The 20608-nt window shown below is 36.6% G+C and overlaps 1 protein-coding gene across 1 annotated transcript in view; it reads right to left on the bottom strand.

Moving 5' to 3' along the window:
- The window catches only part of DOCK4 (dedicator of cytokinesis 4), a 541177-nt gene that overhangs the window by 9812 nt on the left and 510757 nt on the right, over positions 1-20608 (bottom strand). The window contains exons 42-51 of the mRNA XM_044677327.1: positions 14819-14905; positions 12398-12574; positions 10807-10890; positions 8211-8330; positions 7701-7822; positions 7248-7368; positions 5661-5742; positions 5330-5439; positions 2699-2771; positions 677-790 (exon numbers count right to left, since the gene is read on the bottom strand). Of these exons, the coding sequence (XP_044533262.1) occupies positions 677-790; positions 2699-2771; positions 5330-5439; positions 5661-5742; positions 7248-7368; positions 7701-7822; positions 8211-8330; positions 10807-10890; positions 12398-12574; positions 14819-14905 (1090 nt within the window). The remainder of the gene's footprint in view (positions 1-676; positions 791-2698; positions 2772-5329; positions 5440-5660; positions 5743-7247; positions 7369-7700; positions 7823-8210; positions 8331-10806; positions 10891-12397; positions 12575-14818; positions 14906-20608) is intronic.

Genomic DNA, 20608 nt, shown 5'->3' with positions numbered 1-20608 from the left:
GCCTTGACAGATATAGAGCATAAACCTGGAAGCACAGACTGCTTTTAGGAAGGAAAAGAAAAGAAAGAGGCTACGAAATCATCCTTTAAAAAAAAAAGATTCTAGAACTTTACAAATACAACTGGGGTCTTTTCAGAAAACTAGAACAAACAAAAGGAAGTTTCATAAAATCTCAGCTAGAACTCTCTAATCAATAAATAAATGATTATTGTTCTAACCCTCAATCCTACTTTGTGAAAGGCACTCTCGGTGGCCTATCAGTTAGGGCTAGATGTCTATTTTGTAATGATTGACTTGGGTTTCAGGTCAGAATAAGATTAGGGGAAAAAAAGAATTGAATTAGCATCAAGAGTGACTAGAACCAATTGGATAATGAGATAAAGAAGATGAGTTAGCAAGGTTAGAAGATCTTATAGAGGGTGCCACTTTCCTACCATCTGAGTCAGAAGCAGAATGCTGCTGGGCTAAAACAGTCACTGGCTTGTTCTAGCATCCATTTTCTTTAGTATTTATAGAAGAAGAGGTGTTCAGAGTAGAAGGGGGAGCATTAGGAAATAACTGACCTGCTCAGTTTTTTATTCTCAGAATGAACATCTACTTTTTCTCTGAGTAATTCAGGATAGGTTGGAGTGATTAGTAAAAATTATTTTACAGAAGTGATGGCTCAAATACCCACCAGTTTGTGTGGGTCTTGGAGGGACAGGGGGAGATAAAAGTTTCCCACTATCCAACATGTTCTTGGCTTCTTTCCCACTGTCCAGGCTCCAGCTGCTAGGGGTGGGATTCACAGCTGGAAGGGAATAAAAAAGCTGAAAGACATGTTTCCAGCTCTTCTTTGTGACTTAATGAGTCTTCAATATGAGGAGAAAGTTAGAATTACCCAAAATGAAAGCAGGAAAAATTAAAAAAAAAAAACTGAAACAAAAAAAGCCAAAAAAGAAACCTTCCGAGCACCAAGCCGTTATTTCATGGGCTACATACTTGCATTTCACATTTGATTCGGTGGTAGTATTTCTCTTCATTTCAATCTAGCTGTCAAAAAGAACTACTTAACTCTAGGCAGGATTATAGAAGCTTGCCGAGAATCAGAAACGGTTTAGTTGTTTGATAACAGATGGCAGACATACCCTTGAGACTATTTAAAAACTTGGTTTCTTATGAAATTTTCTTGGCAAATAGCACCCTAAAGGAGAAGCACTGAAATGCTAACATCCCAACTGTTGGGCAGTGCTATTTAAAAAGAAGGGGCATGATAAACAATCAAAGCAATTGGATCGTATATTCTTGGAGGCCATACTAGGTCTTATGCCCTCTGAAAAATTCCTAAATTGAATGTAGTAGGTCAAAGAAATGCTCCCGAATAGGAATATCATTACTTTTTTCCCTTGCCTGATGTAGTGTCTCTAGTCTCCATCAAGATGCTGAAATCTAGAGCAAGTGTTTTTGAAACAAGGGCACTGAAAGCAAGCATGTGTGTGTGTGTGTGTGTGTGTGTGTGTATATATATATATATATATATATATATATATATATTCCTGTTTCAAAAACAACATGAATTTAGTAGATTAAGGAGCATCCTGGTCACACAGATATTGCCATCTGCTGGCAACTTCAAGGATTTAAACCTCAGGGATAATATCAGACAAAGATTAGAATGAACAACTGGCAGTGAGTAGCACAAATGAGTAAGGAGACCCTCCTTGAAATCCCTTTTCTTAAAAAAAAAAAAATCCAACCCTAGTTCTTTCTGAAGTAACATTGCAGGTGGAAGTGAACAATCTTACATCTCTCAAGCCAACCTTCTGCATTCACTATTGGATGTGTAAGCATCAAAGTGACATTTTCAGCTTTTAAATTCTCCTTGGTCAGGACCTAAGGGATCTGTGACTTGTAGGGGAAAGTTGTATAGGCATTTGCCAGTACATTCGAATGCAAGTAGGGGCTCTGCTCTTAATGAAGGGCAATTAAAATACATTTCAGCAGAGACATTTCCATTAAAGGCTCTTGATTCATTTGCTTGTGGACCTCTTCTGCATTTGAAGCTTGACCCTGAAAGAAGCAAATGGGTGATTTCCTGAAAGGCCATTTTTATTCCCAAATAGATGAGGAGGACATGTTTAATCTGCATTTCATTCTGTGTGCTGCACAGATTGATGCTAATATGCCATTTGCAACTAAGAATGTGGTTAGTTCTTTTTCATGTGACTTTCAGACAGGGCACATTCCATTATGCACTGGATTGTAATTCTTAAATACCATTTAATTGCTCAGAGAGCTAAGCTGGTGTCAAGGCAAACAGATGAGTCTAGGAGACAGCACTTTGTAATGGAGACAAAGAATGGAGGTATGAAATCAATCTAGAAAGTTATCATTCTCTGCACCAAATAAGTAACCTAATTGGCAACCTTTTGTTGTGGTTATTGTTGCTCTAAGGAATATTTTCCCACTGTGGCCCAGTAAGGCACCAGCAGAAAGCCACTAACTGGAAGATTGCCTAACTTGCTCCTTGTACATTTATTCAAAATTCATATGAAAAAAAAATCACAAATGTAGGTTTCTCACTAATCTGCCAAAAAAGAAAATCAGTTTTGACTATTAAAAGTTTCACTGAGTGACAAGGGCAAGGACATTTCACACAGAAAACTGTTTGAAGATGAAGACAAGAAAAACTCAGCATATGGACTGGACTTACACTTACCTTTATCGGGGGCTGAAAGATTAGGGTCACTTCTTGGCAAAGGACCATCTCCAATATGATTAAACAGCATCCTCTGGAAATTCAGAAGAATTTCATGTTTTATAATGCAATAGAGCATGCTGGCTTATAACACTTTTTAGAAAGTAAAATCTCACAACGGAACTTGGTTCCAAATAATTTAAAATGGGGAACAAAGAACCTAGAAACAAAGAATCTGGTTATGCTTTAGATAAAACAAACAAACAACAAAAAAAAATGAAAGAAAGATGATGCATTTGATTTCAGAAGAGAAAACAACATTTAGAAGTTGGTTTGACATAGGTAGAAATATCAACAATATTGGTATTTAAATATATTTTTAGAAGGAAACTGGATGCTATATAACTTTAATGGCCATTCTAGGCCCTGGCAATGAGATGAGAAAACAAATCACCCTTCTTTCAGAAATTAGTGGGAAGACTTTGGGGATAGAATAGCGTATATACTATCAGACTGTTGAAAAAGAGGATTGATCTCTATTTCTTCTTTGTGACAAAGAATGGTCCTCTGGATAAGAGAGTAGGGAGAAATATTTGGTAGTGATATAAAAAATATTAAAAGCAGATTGATTTTTCTTGAATTCAATGTTAAACAGGTTAAGCTATAGAATGCTTTATATGTGTGTGTGTATATATATATATATATATATATATATATATATATATATATATACACACACACATATATGTCTCTGTGTGTGTACTTCTATAGTAAATCCAAATGGGAATTAAAGGAAAATGTTGGCTTCAACATTTATGGTAAACAGGTTTTGTTTTCTACAAATTTAGAAAGTTTTTATAGTAAGAGTCAGAATATGTGACCTCAAAAATAGACTAAAATGGCAAAAGCCATGATTCAGGAATTCTATGTTGTGTCAACATAGCATAGAATCTCACAAGGGGAGGAACTCAAGAGATTCCAAGTACCCATGACTTCCTGAGTCCTTTATGTTGGCAGCATTTTCCTCGAGCAGATGGAACAACACTGAAATTCCCTTGCAACATCAAATGACAAAGGGAAATAAAAATGATTAGCTAGTTCAGCCAAATGCACTCAGACATAATTTCTGAGAGATACCAGAGTATTACAGATGAGGTGTCTTGGGATCATAGGAAGATCAAATAATCAGCATGAATAAACCAATCAAGTCAAATATCTCATTCTCTTCTATTCTTTTCAATTTTAATATATAGTTACTATTCTCTAGGAAAATCATATGAAGAAAAGGAAGTATGGAAAAAACAAAACCCTCCACTTCTGTTAAAAGTTAGAAATCATGTAGAATTATTCAAATTTTAACTGCTTTATGTTCAGAGATTAAATCTTCCCCCACATAATTTATAATACCAAAGGGTATTGTGAACCTTCAATTTTTCACCGCGTTATAACTCTTACACTCTCTTCATATTTCTTAGTCCCAGTGAAATGTCTTCATATAAAAGGTAGGAGATGAGATAGAAAAGATAACTCCCTCCTTCTGGTCCCTTTGCCTCCCAAAGTGTGTAAGCTCCTTCAGGCCAGGGACTGCTTCATTTTGTCTTTGTATTCTTAGGGCCAAATACAGTGGCTACCACACAACTGCCACTTAATAAATGCTCATAGAATGAGCAAAGAGGAAGGAGGGTTTAGTTTTATTGGCATTCCCTCTATTCACCTCTACCATGCCTAGCTGTCATGAAAATGGTGCCAGACGTAGCTGTCCCAACAGGTTTAAACAGATTAAAAGTTTTGCTAATCTGTGTGTTTCCAAAGGAAGCTAAAATAAGAGAATCTCAGAGCTCGAAAGGGACCTCAGAGGTCATCTTAATCTATAGATATCGGATTGAGAATCTCTTTCATGGATTCCCAGACACATGGTCATTAAGCCTTTGCTTGAAGTCGTCCAGTGAAGGGAAAAACCCATTACCTTCTGAGGCAGCACGTTCCAACTCTTCGATGGTTCTAATTATGAGTGCCTTTTCCCTAGCAGTGAACTGAAAATATCTTTTCTACAGCGTCCCCCCACCCCATAGATCCCTGTTCTGACCTCTAAGGCTAAACAGAACAAAATGAAAACCTTTCTTACAACAGCAACTTTCAAATGAAGACAATGATCACATTCCCCAGCAATCCCCCTTCTCCAGGCTAACCATGCCCATACTCCTATGGAATGGCATTCCAGGCCTTTCATCATCCTGGTCACTCTCCTCTGGACGGGTTCTAACTCACGAAAGGCACACACATACCACGTTCCAAAAACATTAAAAGCTGCATGAAGTTGGGAGGCTGTGACCAAGAACTTTGGTAAAACCAAGGTCAGAATCTTTATCTCCCTCCGTGTTCTCTTGGCCACACAATACTCTATGTACTGTGCTGGCTAATATGGCCAAAAAGGAATTCTCAGGCCATGGATAGAGAGAATGTAATTTGTATAATAAATGCGATCAAATTTGGCATTTTTGTTCCAACCCTGTTTTGCCTGTGACGTTGCCTTAGAGAAGCCCAAGTCAGCTTCTCTGGAGAAATACCAGTGGTTTTAAGCAGTCCAACATTAGATTATTACCTTTTCCCTTGCACCTGGTTAACTAAGCCTCCCATTCCCATGAGTGCTACCTGTGAAGGCTCCGTGGGAGTAGGATAGATGGCACTGCATGGTCTCTCTCTAGGAGACAAGCAAGAGTTTTCTCTGGAATGTTTGTGTTTGTCAGACAGGAGAGGGGAGGCTAGAAGGAAAAAAAGAAGGCGAGATGGTCAGTGTGGTGGGGATGGGGGGTATTAGGATGCATTCAGAGGGGAAGGCCCTTCTTGAGTTCCCTACTCTCTCCAGAGTCAGACCCGTATTTTCTCCGCAGTGTGCAGAGCGAAGGGTCCTGAAGGAGGAGCTTGCTAGGGCACGAAGGGATATCTGAGCAACGTCATTTCCACCTCCTACTCTGGCACTGACCTCTGGCACTGGATGGGGCTGAGCTGGTCACGTTAGGAGAAGCAGAATGAGTAGAACTCAAGCTTGAGGTAGATGGACTGGGCTGGAAATACATGGGAAGTTGTTATCAAACTATGCTCACAGGCTTTAAAAAAATACAGAAATGCTTTATAAAAGCTATACACAACTACCAGTTTTTTTAAAGTTAGCATGTTATCTTAAATGAAAAGACCCCTTTGTAATATAGTAAGATGTTATGAATTCAGAATTATTGAAGGGAGTTTGAATTAGGAATATGAATTATTCAGTACTTTAAAAGAAATGAAGTTTTGTCATTGTCAGATATGTACCCCAGCTCAAAGTTTTCTCTATCTGATAGGGATCCTTATAGAATCTGCTTTTACAAAGAGATCAAAATGTGTTTTCAATATGATATTGGAAATGGCATCCTCACTCACTAGGCTACAGTTTGTTTTATCAAAACTTTGTTTGTCTCCTAGAACAGTTCTCAGCACACAGCAGATGCTTATGTGTTTTTGGACTGAATTGATTTTGGGTCTTTTACATGAGGGCTTCTGGCTTGTTTCCATGGCTTAAGAGAACAAAATAGCTTTATTCTCTTGATAATTTTGCCATTGTGAATTTGATTGATAAAGGTTTCTTTTATCAATTGTTCAAAGTTAAACTTTGGACCAGGCTCTTTTTGAACTACCACAAACTGCATTTTGGTGGATTTCATAAGATCATTCATTAGTTTAGACTTGGAAGCAACCTTCTAATTTTATTGATAGGAAACTGAGGTCTAGAGAGGCTAATTAACTTGACCAAGGTCACATAGGTAGTACATGGCAAAACCAGGATTTGAACCCAGAACCTTTGATTCCATTGGGCTTCCCATTACAATAACATGGTCAGATGGTAGAAATAATCCAAAGTGACAGATGTCATGCTTCACGCAGCTGATTTTAAGGTACATACATCTTTTCATCTCTCTCCACATTCACGGATAGAAGAGGGTAACAGTGAACACTGATGAAGTTTGACTACATAAATAATTGACAAAGGCTATACTATGGTGCTATGTTTTAATATAGCAAAGAAAAAAACACAAAACCCCAAATCCTGCGATGTGAAAGAACAAGTCCACTGAAGATATTAGGAAGATCCATGTTTCCAGCTCATCTTCAGATATCCAGTGTGGATATTGCCAAAGAACAAAGTGATAAATAGGTTTCAAAGCTTCACCAAGGCAGAGCTGTATTAATTAAATTTTTTTTTCACTGTAGGGACAGGCTTTCTCAGAGCAGAACGGGGCAATTTTGATAGAAATTCTTCTCATCATCCCAAAGAGAACAATAACGTTATAAGGACTTACACCATACATAAAGGCTTCTGCAAACTCTAACGTGCTGTAGAATTAGCAATTATTATCATTATCATTACGATTATTATTAAAGATTTGCTTTAAGATAACTGCTTGCTCTAATGTTCACACTTGTGATATAACAAAATGATTAAGACGGAAGTTCAACGATTGGGGTCGGTGGGGGGGAGACGAAGAGGGGGGAACGAATGTATAAATATGACCAAATAAATAACCGATATTACCTGCATGTTAAAGACTTCATCAGAGCTTTCTGATTGCCCTGTGATATTGCTTACTTCAGCAGAGGCTTGTGAGGACAATGAAGAGGAGGAATATCGGTTGACAGCTGGGTAACTTAATGGGCTGTTTCAGGGGGAAAAAATGGTTGTTAACTCAGTCTTGGAATTGCACTTTATCACATGCTGGTATGGCATAAAACTGAAAGAAAAAAGTATACATCACATTTTGTCATCTCACATTCATCTCAAAAGAGTCAAACGTTTGAGTTTATTTATTCCTCATGCTGTTGCTATTTTACCAGTGGCAGATGTCTGCAGCTGCCTTGTAGGTTAATTATTTCATTAAGAAAGAGTGTATTTGACAAATTATGCCATAAAGAATGAGAGAATTGTTCCAGATCATCTTGTGAAAATGTCAATGTCTCGATACATAAAATAATTCAGTCTTTGACTTACCTACGCCTAGGAATTACTCTTGCGCCATCTGGACTCATAGAAGCAGGTGCCGAGTTTCTACAGACGCGCGGACTGCCATTAGGGAAATGGACAGGACTGGCTTGAATACATGCAGAGAATTCCTAAGGATGTATGATTAGGGAAGAGAAATGCTATTTCAGAACAGTAATCAAAGGAGCAAAGTAACTTGTGAGTAAGCATTTCAATCCATTATCTATGAATTCCACTTTTAAATGAAAATTTTCTCACAATATAGGTATATTATGGAGAGTTTTCTTCATGATGATGTGTATCCCTCACCTATTTTTTTTTTTTTTGGTAATAAAGTGAATCAGATGAGATTTTTAACAACTGAAATTGTCTTTGTATAATAGTGTAATATAACAGAATGACCAAAAGATGTCACTATTGGTTATTTAATCTTCCAGCTTCGACCAAAAAGCAAATCACAATCAGTCACACTGACTGCCCTTCCATGATTGATTTGTGTGTCGCCTTTAATGCACATACCTGGATACCCAAGCTGGACTTCATCACGAAGAACTGATCAACCAGCTTTTTATGCAGAGGCCTCATATCTTGAGGTACAAACTTCTCATGCACAGCTAAGCCAAATTCTAGAATCTGTGCCTTTAGAATAACAGGAGAGAAAATATAGCCATTAATGATACACAGTTCTGATCCATAACCCCTACCCATCTTACTCAATAGGAGCCCATACTCCTTTTTTAGTTGGAAAAGACTTTTCTTTCTTGGTGAGTGCAATAGTAGACAGAAAGCTGTCCGAAGGGATTTGGTAGATGCCTCATCTCACCACTCTCTGTAACCATTTGATTCTGAACATTTTCCTTTCGTTAGTCTCTTTCCCATGATTCTCTATTTCCATCCTTCTCATGGTTGTTAAGAGGAGAAAAATGAAAAATACATATAGCAGTGACTAACCCCTTTGTGCAGATTAAAATCTGCTCACGTGAGTGAGTGCATGTGTGTCTTTGTAGGACTGAAATGGTAATTTATTTTATTGGCATAGGGCAGCAGTTCTCATTTTGGTCTTGGGATCCCTTGAGGACCTTCCAAAGATAATTTGTGTGGGTTATATCTACTGGTATCTACTACATTAGAAATGAATACATCTTAGTATTATTACAAAAAACTGTTTTAACCTTCCACACCTCTAAAAGGGTCTTTGGACCATACTTTGAGAATTTCTGCCTTAGGGACTTTCTGATGATGAAATTCCTTCTATCAAAGCAGACCTTTACCGTCTCTGAAAATTATATCCTTAGAGAGCTGGCAGGGTTGCTTAGATTAATAGAAATGGCCAGGAATGCACAGCCAGTATGTGTCAGATGTGGGTCTTTGAACCTAGGTATTCCTGACTCCAAGGAAGGCTCTCTATACCTACCACGTTGCAGTTTCATATCTATTTATATATCCTCAACTCTCAACTTTAAGAAATGATCAACTATACTAGCTAAAAAAAGAAAAAAAAACATACCTATAAAGATCTACAAATGGGCAGAAGGAAATATAAAATTGCAATGTCTTTGGTTCAACTATGGATAGTACTGAACTCCCTTGTTGTTGATAGGAGTTTCCATTTTTATTTTTTAAATATGCTTGAAGGGTTAAAAGAACAATTTTTTCAAGCAGGATTTAAAATCAATCATTACCTCCATGTTTAACATTTTATTTTTAAATCTTGGTGCATGTTAGCCTGGAAGATATAATTCGTGGCACACAGTATAAACTCTAGTGAGGTGCAGAGTTTAAGGATGTCTCAAGAAAATTGGGGTCACATCAAGTCATACCATGTGCTTTTTGTATGCAGTTTTCCAAAGATTTTCCAGCCCACAGACCACTCTGGCATGGGCAAGAGAAGAGGGAAGAGTCCACAGATCATAGTGCTCAATTATTTTCTCATGCAAAAATAAAAATTCCTCAACAGAATGAAAGGAAAGAATGGTTTTTAATGATGTCTAGATTCAAAAATGCCATATAACCTCTTGTTTCATCCCGTGAAAGACAACATTCTAAATAAATTTTAATTTATTTGTTATATTAAAATACCCAGTTATTTTCCTCCCTCCTTCTCTCCCCTCTCCCACTAGAGAAGGCATCATTTGACAAAAAGATATGTGTGTGTATATAAAATTATGTCATAGATTTGAAAGATGCTATTTTTAAAGCAAGTCAATGAGGTTAGCCCATTCCTTGTTTAGACATTTAAGCAGCTTTTAAAATTCACATTTTTGAGGCTGTAATGGGGAAAAGTTGATAAACACTTAAGTGCAGTTTCTTAATCTTTGTAGTTTGGTGAAACCCGGGGATCCTTTCTCCAAATCATATTAAAAATATATCAAACAAAATGCAAAGGATTGCAAAGGAGAACAATTGAAATTAAGTTCACAGACTCCCGTTAAGAACCTGTTTGGAAGGTTGGAGTGATTTCTACAGCATTCAAAGAACACATGCTTGAGAGAATCTGCCTACACTGGAATCATAACTATACAACTGGGATGGTGACAGAGGCCACTGTAATTCAGCCTTTTCCTTTCACACATGTGGAAATTAAGTTTACTGGACCTAGTCGCCATTAAATGTACTTTGACCTTGAAGAGGACAGAGAGATACACAACTGATAGATAAGAATTTGCAACCCAACAATGCTTTACCCATTCAGGGATCCATGAACAAAACAGTGTGGATATTCCTTCCCCTGAAGCAGATGGCATTCTTTCTATGTCTTCATAGATTATTTCATGAGTTACTTGTGCCTGGAGAAATCCCATCTCCTCATGGCTAACCTTCTGGGGATAAACCTACCAAACTTGGCTAGGTTTGTTCTTCAATGGCCAACGGGCTCATGAGCCCATTTCCAAATGTTTTCCAGCCTGTTAAGCCCTCCCAAAGCTCCTTTCTTCTTAGTGTAGCTTTTGAACAATACATCGTGCCATGATGAAAGCCTTGGACAGAACTTTCATAGAAGTTGTCTATGATATGACCTAGAACAGCTAAACAGATCCTAGGGTCCTTAAAAAGAGGCCTCACCTATCAGTAACAGTAAAGATGGATAAGTTGTCACATCGTCAGTTTTCTATCTTACCTGCTCAAGCATCAGCTCTCTCAAGCGTGTGATTTTCTCTCCATCTTCTGGGTGGTTTAAAATGTATTCTTTCACAAAGAATGCCTGCCAAGAACAAAAACATTGTCAGTCACGTCTACTACATACCCTGTGGGAGATGTACAAATGTAATTTTTAAAACTTTGTGACCTTTGCCACTGAGGAGGCTACAATCAAATTAGGAGTGAAGATAAATTCTAGGTAGCGTATTCAGTAAAATGATGAATGGATTTCTAGTCAGAGAAGCTAAGTTCAAATCCTACCTTTGTGTAGACCTTGGACAGGTCAGTTAACTACTCTGAGTCTTAGTTTCCTTTTCTGTAAAATAAGGGAATTTTAGACTATGTGGCTTCTAAGGTCCCTTTTAGTTCTGATCCTATGATTTTATAAACATTTTCTCCAAACTTCAAGGATCCATCATCCATCGCTGAGGCAATTTCCTCATCTGTGTGTGTACTATGTATGTACTAGTTTACTTGTCTCCTCCATTAGAATATTAGATTTTTGAGGGTGGTTCTTGGCTGACAGTTCAGTCTGTTAGCATTTTTAGCTTAGTAGGATGTGCCAGAGCAGTTTGCTTGCTGCTAGTAGTCTTTTGAGAATCCAACAGAGTATCAAAGTGGGTCTTCAGGAGATGATATATAATTTTTAAAAAGTCAAATAAAGATAAGGAGGTAGTTGGAGTCATCCTTGGTCACCACAATTAACAATAAATGTAGGTGTTGTCATGGACACTATAAGTCCATAATCATGAAAGTGATGCATCTTAAGAAGGTGGTATATAAAATGTGTGTTTTAGCTAAAATTATTTGATGCACTATAGTCTTTGTTTTTTTTTGTTTGTTTGTTTCGAGGCACTATCTTCTTTTTTATTTTATTTTATTTTAAAAACCCTTACCTTCCATCTTGGAGTCAATACTCTATATTGATTCCAAGGCAGAAGGGTGGTAAGGGTAGGCAGTGGGGGTCAAGTGACTTGCCCAGGGTCACACAGCTGGGAAGTGTCTGAGGCCAGATTTGAACCCAGGACCTCCTGTCTCTAGGCCTGACTCTCATTCCACTGAGCTACCCAGCTGCCCCCGAGGCACTATCTTCTTAAGCAAACTTTATATTAATGGTGACTGGTGGTATGGAATAACCTCTTTAGTGATAGTTATATCATTTTGTTTGCAGTTTAGAGGATTGATAAGATGATGACAGGTGGTGGCTTCCAGAACAAATAATGCAGGCTTTCAAATAGTCACTCACTGTTCTTGCACAAATGACTTTTATTGCCCACATAGCAAACAATTCCAACTTCATTTATTCATTTTGGTCTGTACCCAAGCTGGCTAAGCTCTTTTTTGTGGCCTGGTAAATTTTTAATATTTCAGATCTGAGTTTTCAAATCTCCCCCCATACAGTATCTGTGTAACAATGGGCAAAAGCCACTTGTGCCTTGATTCCCACCTCCACAAAACAATCAGAAGAAAGCTTCACAGAATTGCGATGCTCTAAGGAGATACCACGTAGCGCATTTTGTAAAACTTAAAGCACCACATAAATACTATGTATTATTATACAAAATCCTCACCTCTTGGTACCTGGAGACTCCACCATTAACTGCTGCATCTATGACACCATTCAGACACATTGTGAGTGGGTTAATATTTTGCATCTGCCGAGTTTGACACTGGCTGATCAGTGTCTTCAGCTGCTGGTTCTTATTTTCCAACACTTCAATTGCATTTTCCAGAGGACTCATCTCCACCTAAGAAGCAAAAGCATACTGAATGACTCAAAGGCGTTATTATCCAGTTGTGGATTACCCATAACCCTTTGAGTTTCATGAATTCTTTTATCAGACTCCAAGTAGTAGAAAGGATGAAGATGGAAAAATTAGACTAGTTGCAAGGCTTTATAAGGCAGAGAATGCTACACTTGCTCACCAAATGAAATGAAGTTGGCATTGTCAACAATTCTTAATTATCCACTGGAAAGAGTAATCAAGAATTAACTGTATTCAATTTAATTCTCCAAAGCAAATTTATGTACTTTTTATACATGACAGAATATCTCTTTCTCAAAACTTATTTTTAAGAAAAGGCAAACCTCTATGTATTTTTATGATGAACATCCAAAAAACCATTTACCTTCAATCTACTATGTGCAAAGCACAGTGCTAGAGAGTATGGTACAATGATGAATCAGGCATAGTTCCTGCCTTCAGGGAATACAGACTTCTAGATTAAGCAAGGTACCACAAGCTAACCCATTATGGAAAAGATGAAAGTTGGGGAAAAATATTGGTTTAGACACTAGGGTCCTCCTATGGAAGGGGTTGATTTTTATGATCAATGGTGTATAATGATTTTTAAAAATGATCTGGTAAGAGGTGTGATAGGAGTGATTAACTGTTAAAAAAAAAAGCTTTGGAATGAATATATATATATATATATAAATATAAATGTATTGTTGACTTTGACTAATTATTGACTTTGCTAACTGAATATAAAACAAAAGGCATTCTTTAAGAGAAAAGGTGCCAAATTATTAGAATAAAAGGCAGCCAGTCTTTTAGCTCTTTCGGTTAAGAAAGTATGTTTGGCATTAAAGATTTCTTACAATATCTAGACCAATACTGGGGAAAGAGAAATAATTTATAACCATGGTAACTTGGAGTTTAATCAGTTATAACAGAGCTGCCTCATACAAAAGATTCCCCACGTGGTCTAAAGTAGGCATGTTAAGCCACAACTTAGATGCCTGAATATGAATCAGCTTTTAAGGAAATAGGAATGACTTCTGAAATGTTGCTTTCCATAGTGTCTCTTCATCTTCATGTACATGTTACTTTTCCCGAGGCTCATCTCCACCATAGACCTAATACAGCAATATAAACCTAAGATTTGGTGGGGTTTCTAAACCTTGCAAATGGAACAAGACTTTCCATGCCATGCACTTAGCATCCAGCCTCAACACTCCTACTAATTGATGAGCATGCTATAACATAATAAGGAAAAAAGCCCTAGTATTTCAGTAACATCCACACAAGCCACAAAATAAGGAATTTCTTGTTCTAATTTATCACATGTATCAAATTTGCTTGGGGCTGGCATCTACTTGGAACTTCTTTCTTCTTTTTTTTTTTGCCACTGCAAAATGAAGATCTCATTCAATCATTAGCTTAACTGAATGTGGCATGTTAGGGATGGTTTCACTGTTCACTGAGTATTTCAGGTAGGACAAGGGTTTCTTGGCAGATGACTAGAGATTCACTGCACCTGCTTCTTTGTTGGCAAGTTAAGTATTCTTTGGAAAGGCTACAAGAAAGTAGGTGAAAATGAGTTCATTATTAGCACATTTCATGCTGGATGGAAGCAGGTGGGCATCACTGAGAAAGCTGGCTTCATTTCTACAAGATGAAACAAAACTCGATGGAGAGAGATCAGATGCCATAAGACCCCAGGGCTATGGCAAGATCCAGGTGAGTGGAAACTAAAACGGGTAGTAGCAAAAGTCTAACCACCAGTCTCAGTGGGAAATTTGCGTTGGCTCATGCTGCTACCTCTATTTCTGAGATCTGGAAACTGGTGGCAGTGGCATTGGTTAAGATTGTGTTTGGACCTTTAGCCAAGATTTCCAGATGACTCCCATCTATCTATATTTGGCTTTCTTTCTGTGCCTGGAACTACCCAGAAGAGTGATGTCCCATTATGCTTGCTTTAAGACATTTAGCAAGATAGCATATAGCAGTTAATATACCCAGATATCTATGGGACTAAACATGCCCCCAAACTTGCAGTGGGTATAAGAGGCTGAATACTGAACACTGACATTTTTTAATATGGTACCTGTTTGAGAATGGTGCTTGGTATAAGAAACATTCATTAACTCATCTTTGCAATGTTTACACAAAGGAGGACAGAATCAAACAAAAACTCTGACAATGAGCATCATGGTTTCAAGTAAAAAAATTGTGAAGAGCTACTTAGCTATAAACTCTGATTCTTACCACTTCACGCTTTTCCACCTCAAACCAGCGGGAAATTCCAGGCAAACTCTGCACCAAAATCAATGAAGTCCTCTCCACCCAGAGACTCTAGAAAATGTAGAAATAAACATATATAAACGAAAGCTAGCTTCTTAACATTTGCTTTTCAGTTTCCTCATACTTTGTTTATTCTTCCCAGTTTATCTTAGTCCAGCTATCCTGGCATGCCTTTACAACCTGCTGATATCTTGATCACTTTTTACTCCTGCACCTACAATGCTCAGGGCATTGTCCTTATGTTCATGCTTCTCTTGTACATATTATAACAATTTTTTCTTTCCTTTTTTAGTGTTCTATCTCTCCAGGTCTACCGTAATAGGTAAAGACAGACCTTTACATTTATTTCCTTGTTTTATCTCAAACAGAACCAACAATTTAAAATTCCTTTTACTTCTTAAGACTGAGGTATTAGCTTGCTTGTTTCAGTTTTTTAATCATCCTTAATATTAAATGAAGTATTTTCTCCAGCAACATAGATCATGAGTCCTCTATGACTTGGTAGATAGTCTTTTAGAATTGTTGCTGCTAAAAATTCCATCACTTTGGGACCAATTTTGTGAAAAAGCTTTTATATATTTAGCAAGGCTAGTCCTTGAATGATAGACATAAAGTCTGTCACTAGGTCCCTACTCAAAACCATTTTTAGCCTGAAAGAACATACCATAGCCATCAGGAGTTTAGGGTAACATCTGCATCACAGTGATGAATAAAAGCATAATTTTTGGAAATATGATTAGAAAATACATCAAAATATTGAGTCACAAAGTTAAAATGGACACTAAAGACCACCTTGTCCAACCCTCTATGATCTTAATGCTTTCCCACTATACTATGCTACTTTAGAATATTATCTGATTCCTGCTTACCACCTCTTATGGGGAAGAAAGGGTTGAGGGAATGTTAATGCAGAATGAGCAAGTTTTGATGGGAGAAGAAGTCAAAAGCATGAAGATACTGTAGGTTTGAAGACAAATCTTGCCTTTTTCATTCATTGTGCCTAATGCTGGCCCTGTTCCCTAATACTGGTAGTCAATTTTGTCTGATTAGGAATAAATAATATTTTTCTATAAGAGGAGCTTCTATACATATATATAAAAAAGCATATTTAAAAAGAAAAGAGCTTTTAAAAGAGAGGAGCTTTTTAAAATAAAGACCCCAGAAGAACATATTTCTATCCCTACTGTGACCATTTCTTCTATGGCTAATTTACTTTCTTTTGGGGAAAGAGAAGAATTTTCTCAGTGTCCAGAAAGATGCTGTATACTAAGAATTCCCAATTATAATGGTCCCCTAAGTTGACAGGTAGGGCCATTGATAAATCAGTACAGATATCAATATAAAAGATGTTCTAAAACAGAAGACAGAGAGTGTTCTTTCTTTACTGACCAAAACACCTATCCCTATCTCTATAACTACCTGAAGCATACTGACTCTTCTAGTTGCAGATTGATCATAATAGGAAGTGAAAACTGTAAGTGTAACATGGCAGAGTTAGTTTTAAGAAGACCTTGTTCAGTAATGCCTTCTGCACTGGTGTTTATAATTATCAGAGAACAGATAAACAGGGATAGCTTCCTTAACAAAAACACACTGAGAGTTAGAAAGAGAAACTCCATTTAAAATCACTCAAGAAAAAATAAAATATTTAGCAATCTATCTGCCACGATAAACACAGGAATTATATGAACACCGCTACAAAAGAATTTTCACCCAATTAAAATTAGATCAACAAATGGAAAACATTAATTGCTCATAGGTAGAATGAGTTAATATAATAAAAATGACAATCCTTACCTAAATTAATTTACTTATTCAGTGCCATACCTATCAAACTATCAAAAAACTTTTTTATAGAATAAGAAAAATTATAGCATAGTTCATCTGGAATAACAAAAGATCAAGAATATCAAGGAAAATAATGAAAAAATGTGAAGGACGGGGGCCTACCAGTACCAGATCTTAAACTGCACTATAAAGCAGTGGTCATCAAAACAAATATGGTACTGGCAAAGAGACAGAAGGGTGGATCAATGAATAGATTAGGGGTAAATGATCTCAGAAAGCTAGTGTTTGATAAATCTAGCAACCCCAGCTTTTAGGACAAGAACTTGCTATTTGACAAACACTTCTAGGAAAATTAGAAAACAGTATGGGAAAAATTAGGCTTAGATCAACATCTTATACCCTATACCAAGATAAATTCAAAATGAGTAAATGACTTAAATATAAAGAGGGAAATTATAATTAAATTAAATGAACATAGAATAGTATATCTGCCATATCTATGGGAAAGGGAAGAATTTAACACCAAGCAAGAGACAGAGAACATTACAAAATATAAAATAATTTTGATTATATTAAATTTAAAAGTTTGTGTACAAACCAATACAACCAAAATTAAAAGGAAAGCAACAAAATGAGAAAAAAATGTATAACAAAATTCTCAGAGAAAGGTATAATTTCTCAAATATATAAAGAACTAAGTCAAATGTACAAGAAATCAAGTCATTCCCCAACTGACAAATGGTCAAGGGATATGAATAGGCAGTTTTCAAATGAAGAAATCAAAACTATCCGTAATCACATGAAAAAGTGTTCTAAATTCCTCCTGATTAGAGAAATGCAAATTGAAACAACTTTGAGGTATCACCTCACAACTAGCAGATTGACCTATATGACAGTAAAAGAAAATAAATGTTGGAATGGACATGGCAAAATTGGGACACTATTGCATTGCTGATAGAGTTGTGAACTGATCTAACCAACCTGGAAGGCAATTTGGAATTATACCCAAAAGGTTTTAAAAGATTGCCTGCCCTTTAATCTGGCAATACTACTAATAGGTTTGCACCCCAAAGAGATTAAAAAAATGTTTATACAGGGGCAGCTGGGTAGCTCAGTAGATTGAGAGCCAGGCCTAGAGACAGGAGGTCCTAGGTTCAAATCCAGCCTCAGACACTTCCCAGCTGTGTGACCCTGGGCAAGTCACTTGACCCCCATTGCCTACCCTTACCACTCTTCCACCTATAGGTCAATACACAGAAGTTAAGAGTTTAAAATTAAAAAAAAAATGTTTATACAAAAATATTTATAGCCCCACTTTTGTGGCAGCAAAAAATTGGAAAATGAGGGGGTGTCCTTCAGTAGGGGAATGTCTGAATAAATTGTGGTATCTGATGGTGATAGAATACTATTGTGTTATAAGAAATGATGAGCTGTTTGATTTTTATATGAACTGGGAAGTCATCTGTGAACTGATGCAGAGTAAAATAAGCAGAACCAGGAGAACATTGTACATAGTAATTAAAACATTATGGGATGATCAAATGTAATCGACTTTGCTATTAATAGCAATGCAATGATCCAGGACAATCCCAAGGGACTTATGAGAAAGAACGCTATTCACATCAGAGTGAGAACTGTGAGAGTAGAAATGCAGAAGGAAAACATTATTTATCACTTGTTTATATGGGTATAGGATTTGGAGTTTTGGTATTAAAAGATTATTTAATTACAAAAATGGATAATATGGAAAGGCAAAAATAAAGATAAATTAATTATTTTGTATATTGAGTAATACCTATATAACCCAGGACAATTGCTTGTCAGCTCTTGGAGGGAGTAGGAAAGAGAGAAGGTAGAGAATACAAAACATATAACCATGGGCAAACACTCCAAAAATAAATAATTAAAAAACACACTGGATAAAAATAGATTGAAAATACTTGTATTGTCTTTTTAAACCTATATCTTGACCTTAAGTCTTCTATAAATATCTACTTTGTTTTCTCTTATCTCCATGTGGATCCTGAACGGTACCTTACTTCAGATACTAGCTTTGTGACCCTGGGCAAGGCATTCGACCTCATTTGCCTCAGTTTCCTCATCTGAAAAGTGAACTAGAGAAGAAAATGGCAAGCTACTCCAGTATCTCTGCCAAGAAAACATCAAAAAGTGGGCACAAAGATTTGGATTCAACTGAAACAATCATAAAATTGATCCTGGAGAGTTACCTAGAGCACTGTAAGATTAAGTCATTTGTCCAAGGTCGCATAAATGATAGGTAAGTCATAGGTAGAACTTCAACTCCACTCTGACAATGGCTCTATCTAGTACATATTTCTTCAAGGCAGAAAAAAAGATAAGTTATTTCTTTTGTCATTTTTCATGGAATTTTTCATCCCTCTTTAATTTGATATCATAGTGATGTTGTGCTTTCAGGTTATGCTAGCAGAACAAAAGCTCTAACTGTAAGATTTGTTAATTTGGAAATTTTAAAGTATAGGCCCAGAAAGAAAGCCTGTTTGCCTATCATATGAAGGTGAACTCCACCTAAGAAAAGAGAAGTTCATCACCCAAAGGTGATATCTATTTTCCAGCCATAGCATCTATAAAGAGCCAGAAAGTTCAGGTGATATATCGAGTGCATCTAGATCAGGGGTAGGCAACCTTTTTGGGCGTGAGAACCATATACGCCACATTTTTTAAAATGTAATTTCGTGAGAGCTGTACAGTGCTCACAGTGTGCGCTCCTGTAACAGTGCCTGAAAAAAAAGTTGATTTTATGGCTCCTGCAGAAAGAGCCATACGTTGACAACCCCTGACCTAGAGTCAGGATGATCTGAGTTCAGATCCTGACTCAAACACTTATTATTTAAGTGTCTATAGAAAAATCATTTGAATTTTCTAATCCTCAGCTTTTCCAACTATCAAATAAAGATGCTAACATCTCTCTCCCCTGGTTGTAGTGAGGATAAGATGAGATACTATATTTAAAATATTTTGCAAAGCTTAATATATTTATAATATAATTTGCAATATATAAATGTAGCTAATATTGACAAAACACACAAAGGTTGTGAACCTTTTTTTTTTTGTGAACCTCTTTCCACCTTCTAAAGTAAGTTTAACTGAATTTGTTATTTTAGAAAAAGTATTGGTATGATTAATATCTCAAAAATGTGTAATATTAATATATCAAAATTCATAAGAATAAGAGTCATGCCTCATTTGATAAATCATCAAAAGATATGAACAGAAAGTATTTGGATGAAGAAACTAAAGCCATACATAGGTACATGGAAAAAATGTTTTAAATCACTACTGATTAAAGAAATCCAAGTCAAAACAATTTTGAGATATATCTCATACATATAATATTGACTAAAATGATAAGAGGGAAAAAATAAAAATGTCAGGATATGGGAAAATGGGGACATTATTACACTGTTGGTGAAACTGCAAATCGATCCAATCATTTTGTAGAGCAATTTGGAATTATGGCCAGAGAGTTATAAAAAAAACTCTGTAATACTCTTAGACCCAGCAATACTAATGTTGTCTCTATTTCCCAAGGAGATGAGGGGAAAATGAAAAGAATTCAGATGTTCCAAAATAGTTATAATAGCTCTCTTTGTGGAAGCAAAGAACTGGAAATTGAGGGGATGCCCATCAATTGGGGAATGGCTGAACAAACTGGTATAACATTGTGATGGAATATTACTGTGCTCTAAAAAAAATGAGCAGGTTAATTTTTTCAATTGAAAAGATTTTCATGAAGTAATGAAGAGTGAAATGAATAGAACCAAGAGAACATAATTTACAGCTACAGAATTAATATTTGTGAATACCCACCTCCAGAGAATGAATTGAAAAAGAGAAACATGAAAGACATAATGTATGCTTGCGCTCTCGCGCTCGCTCTCTCTCTCTCTCTCTCTCTCTCTCTCTCTCTCTCTCTCTCTATATATA

The sequence above is a fragment of the Gracilinanus agilis genome, chromosome 5, assembly GCF_016433145.1.
Source record: "Gracilinanus agilis isolate LMUSP501 chromosome 5, AgileGrace, whole genome shotgun sequence".
Lineage (NCBI taxonomy): Eukaryota > Metazoa > Chordata > Mammalia > Didelphimorphia > Didelphidae > Gracilinanus > Gracilinanus agilis.
This window is presented reverse-complemented; position numbering and strand designations above follow the sequence as displayed.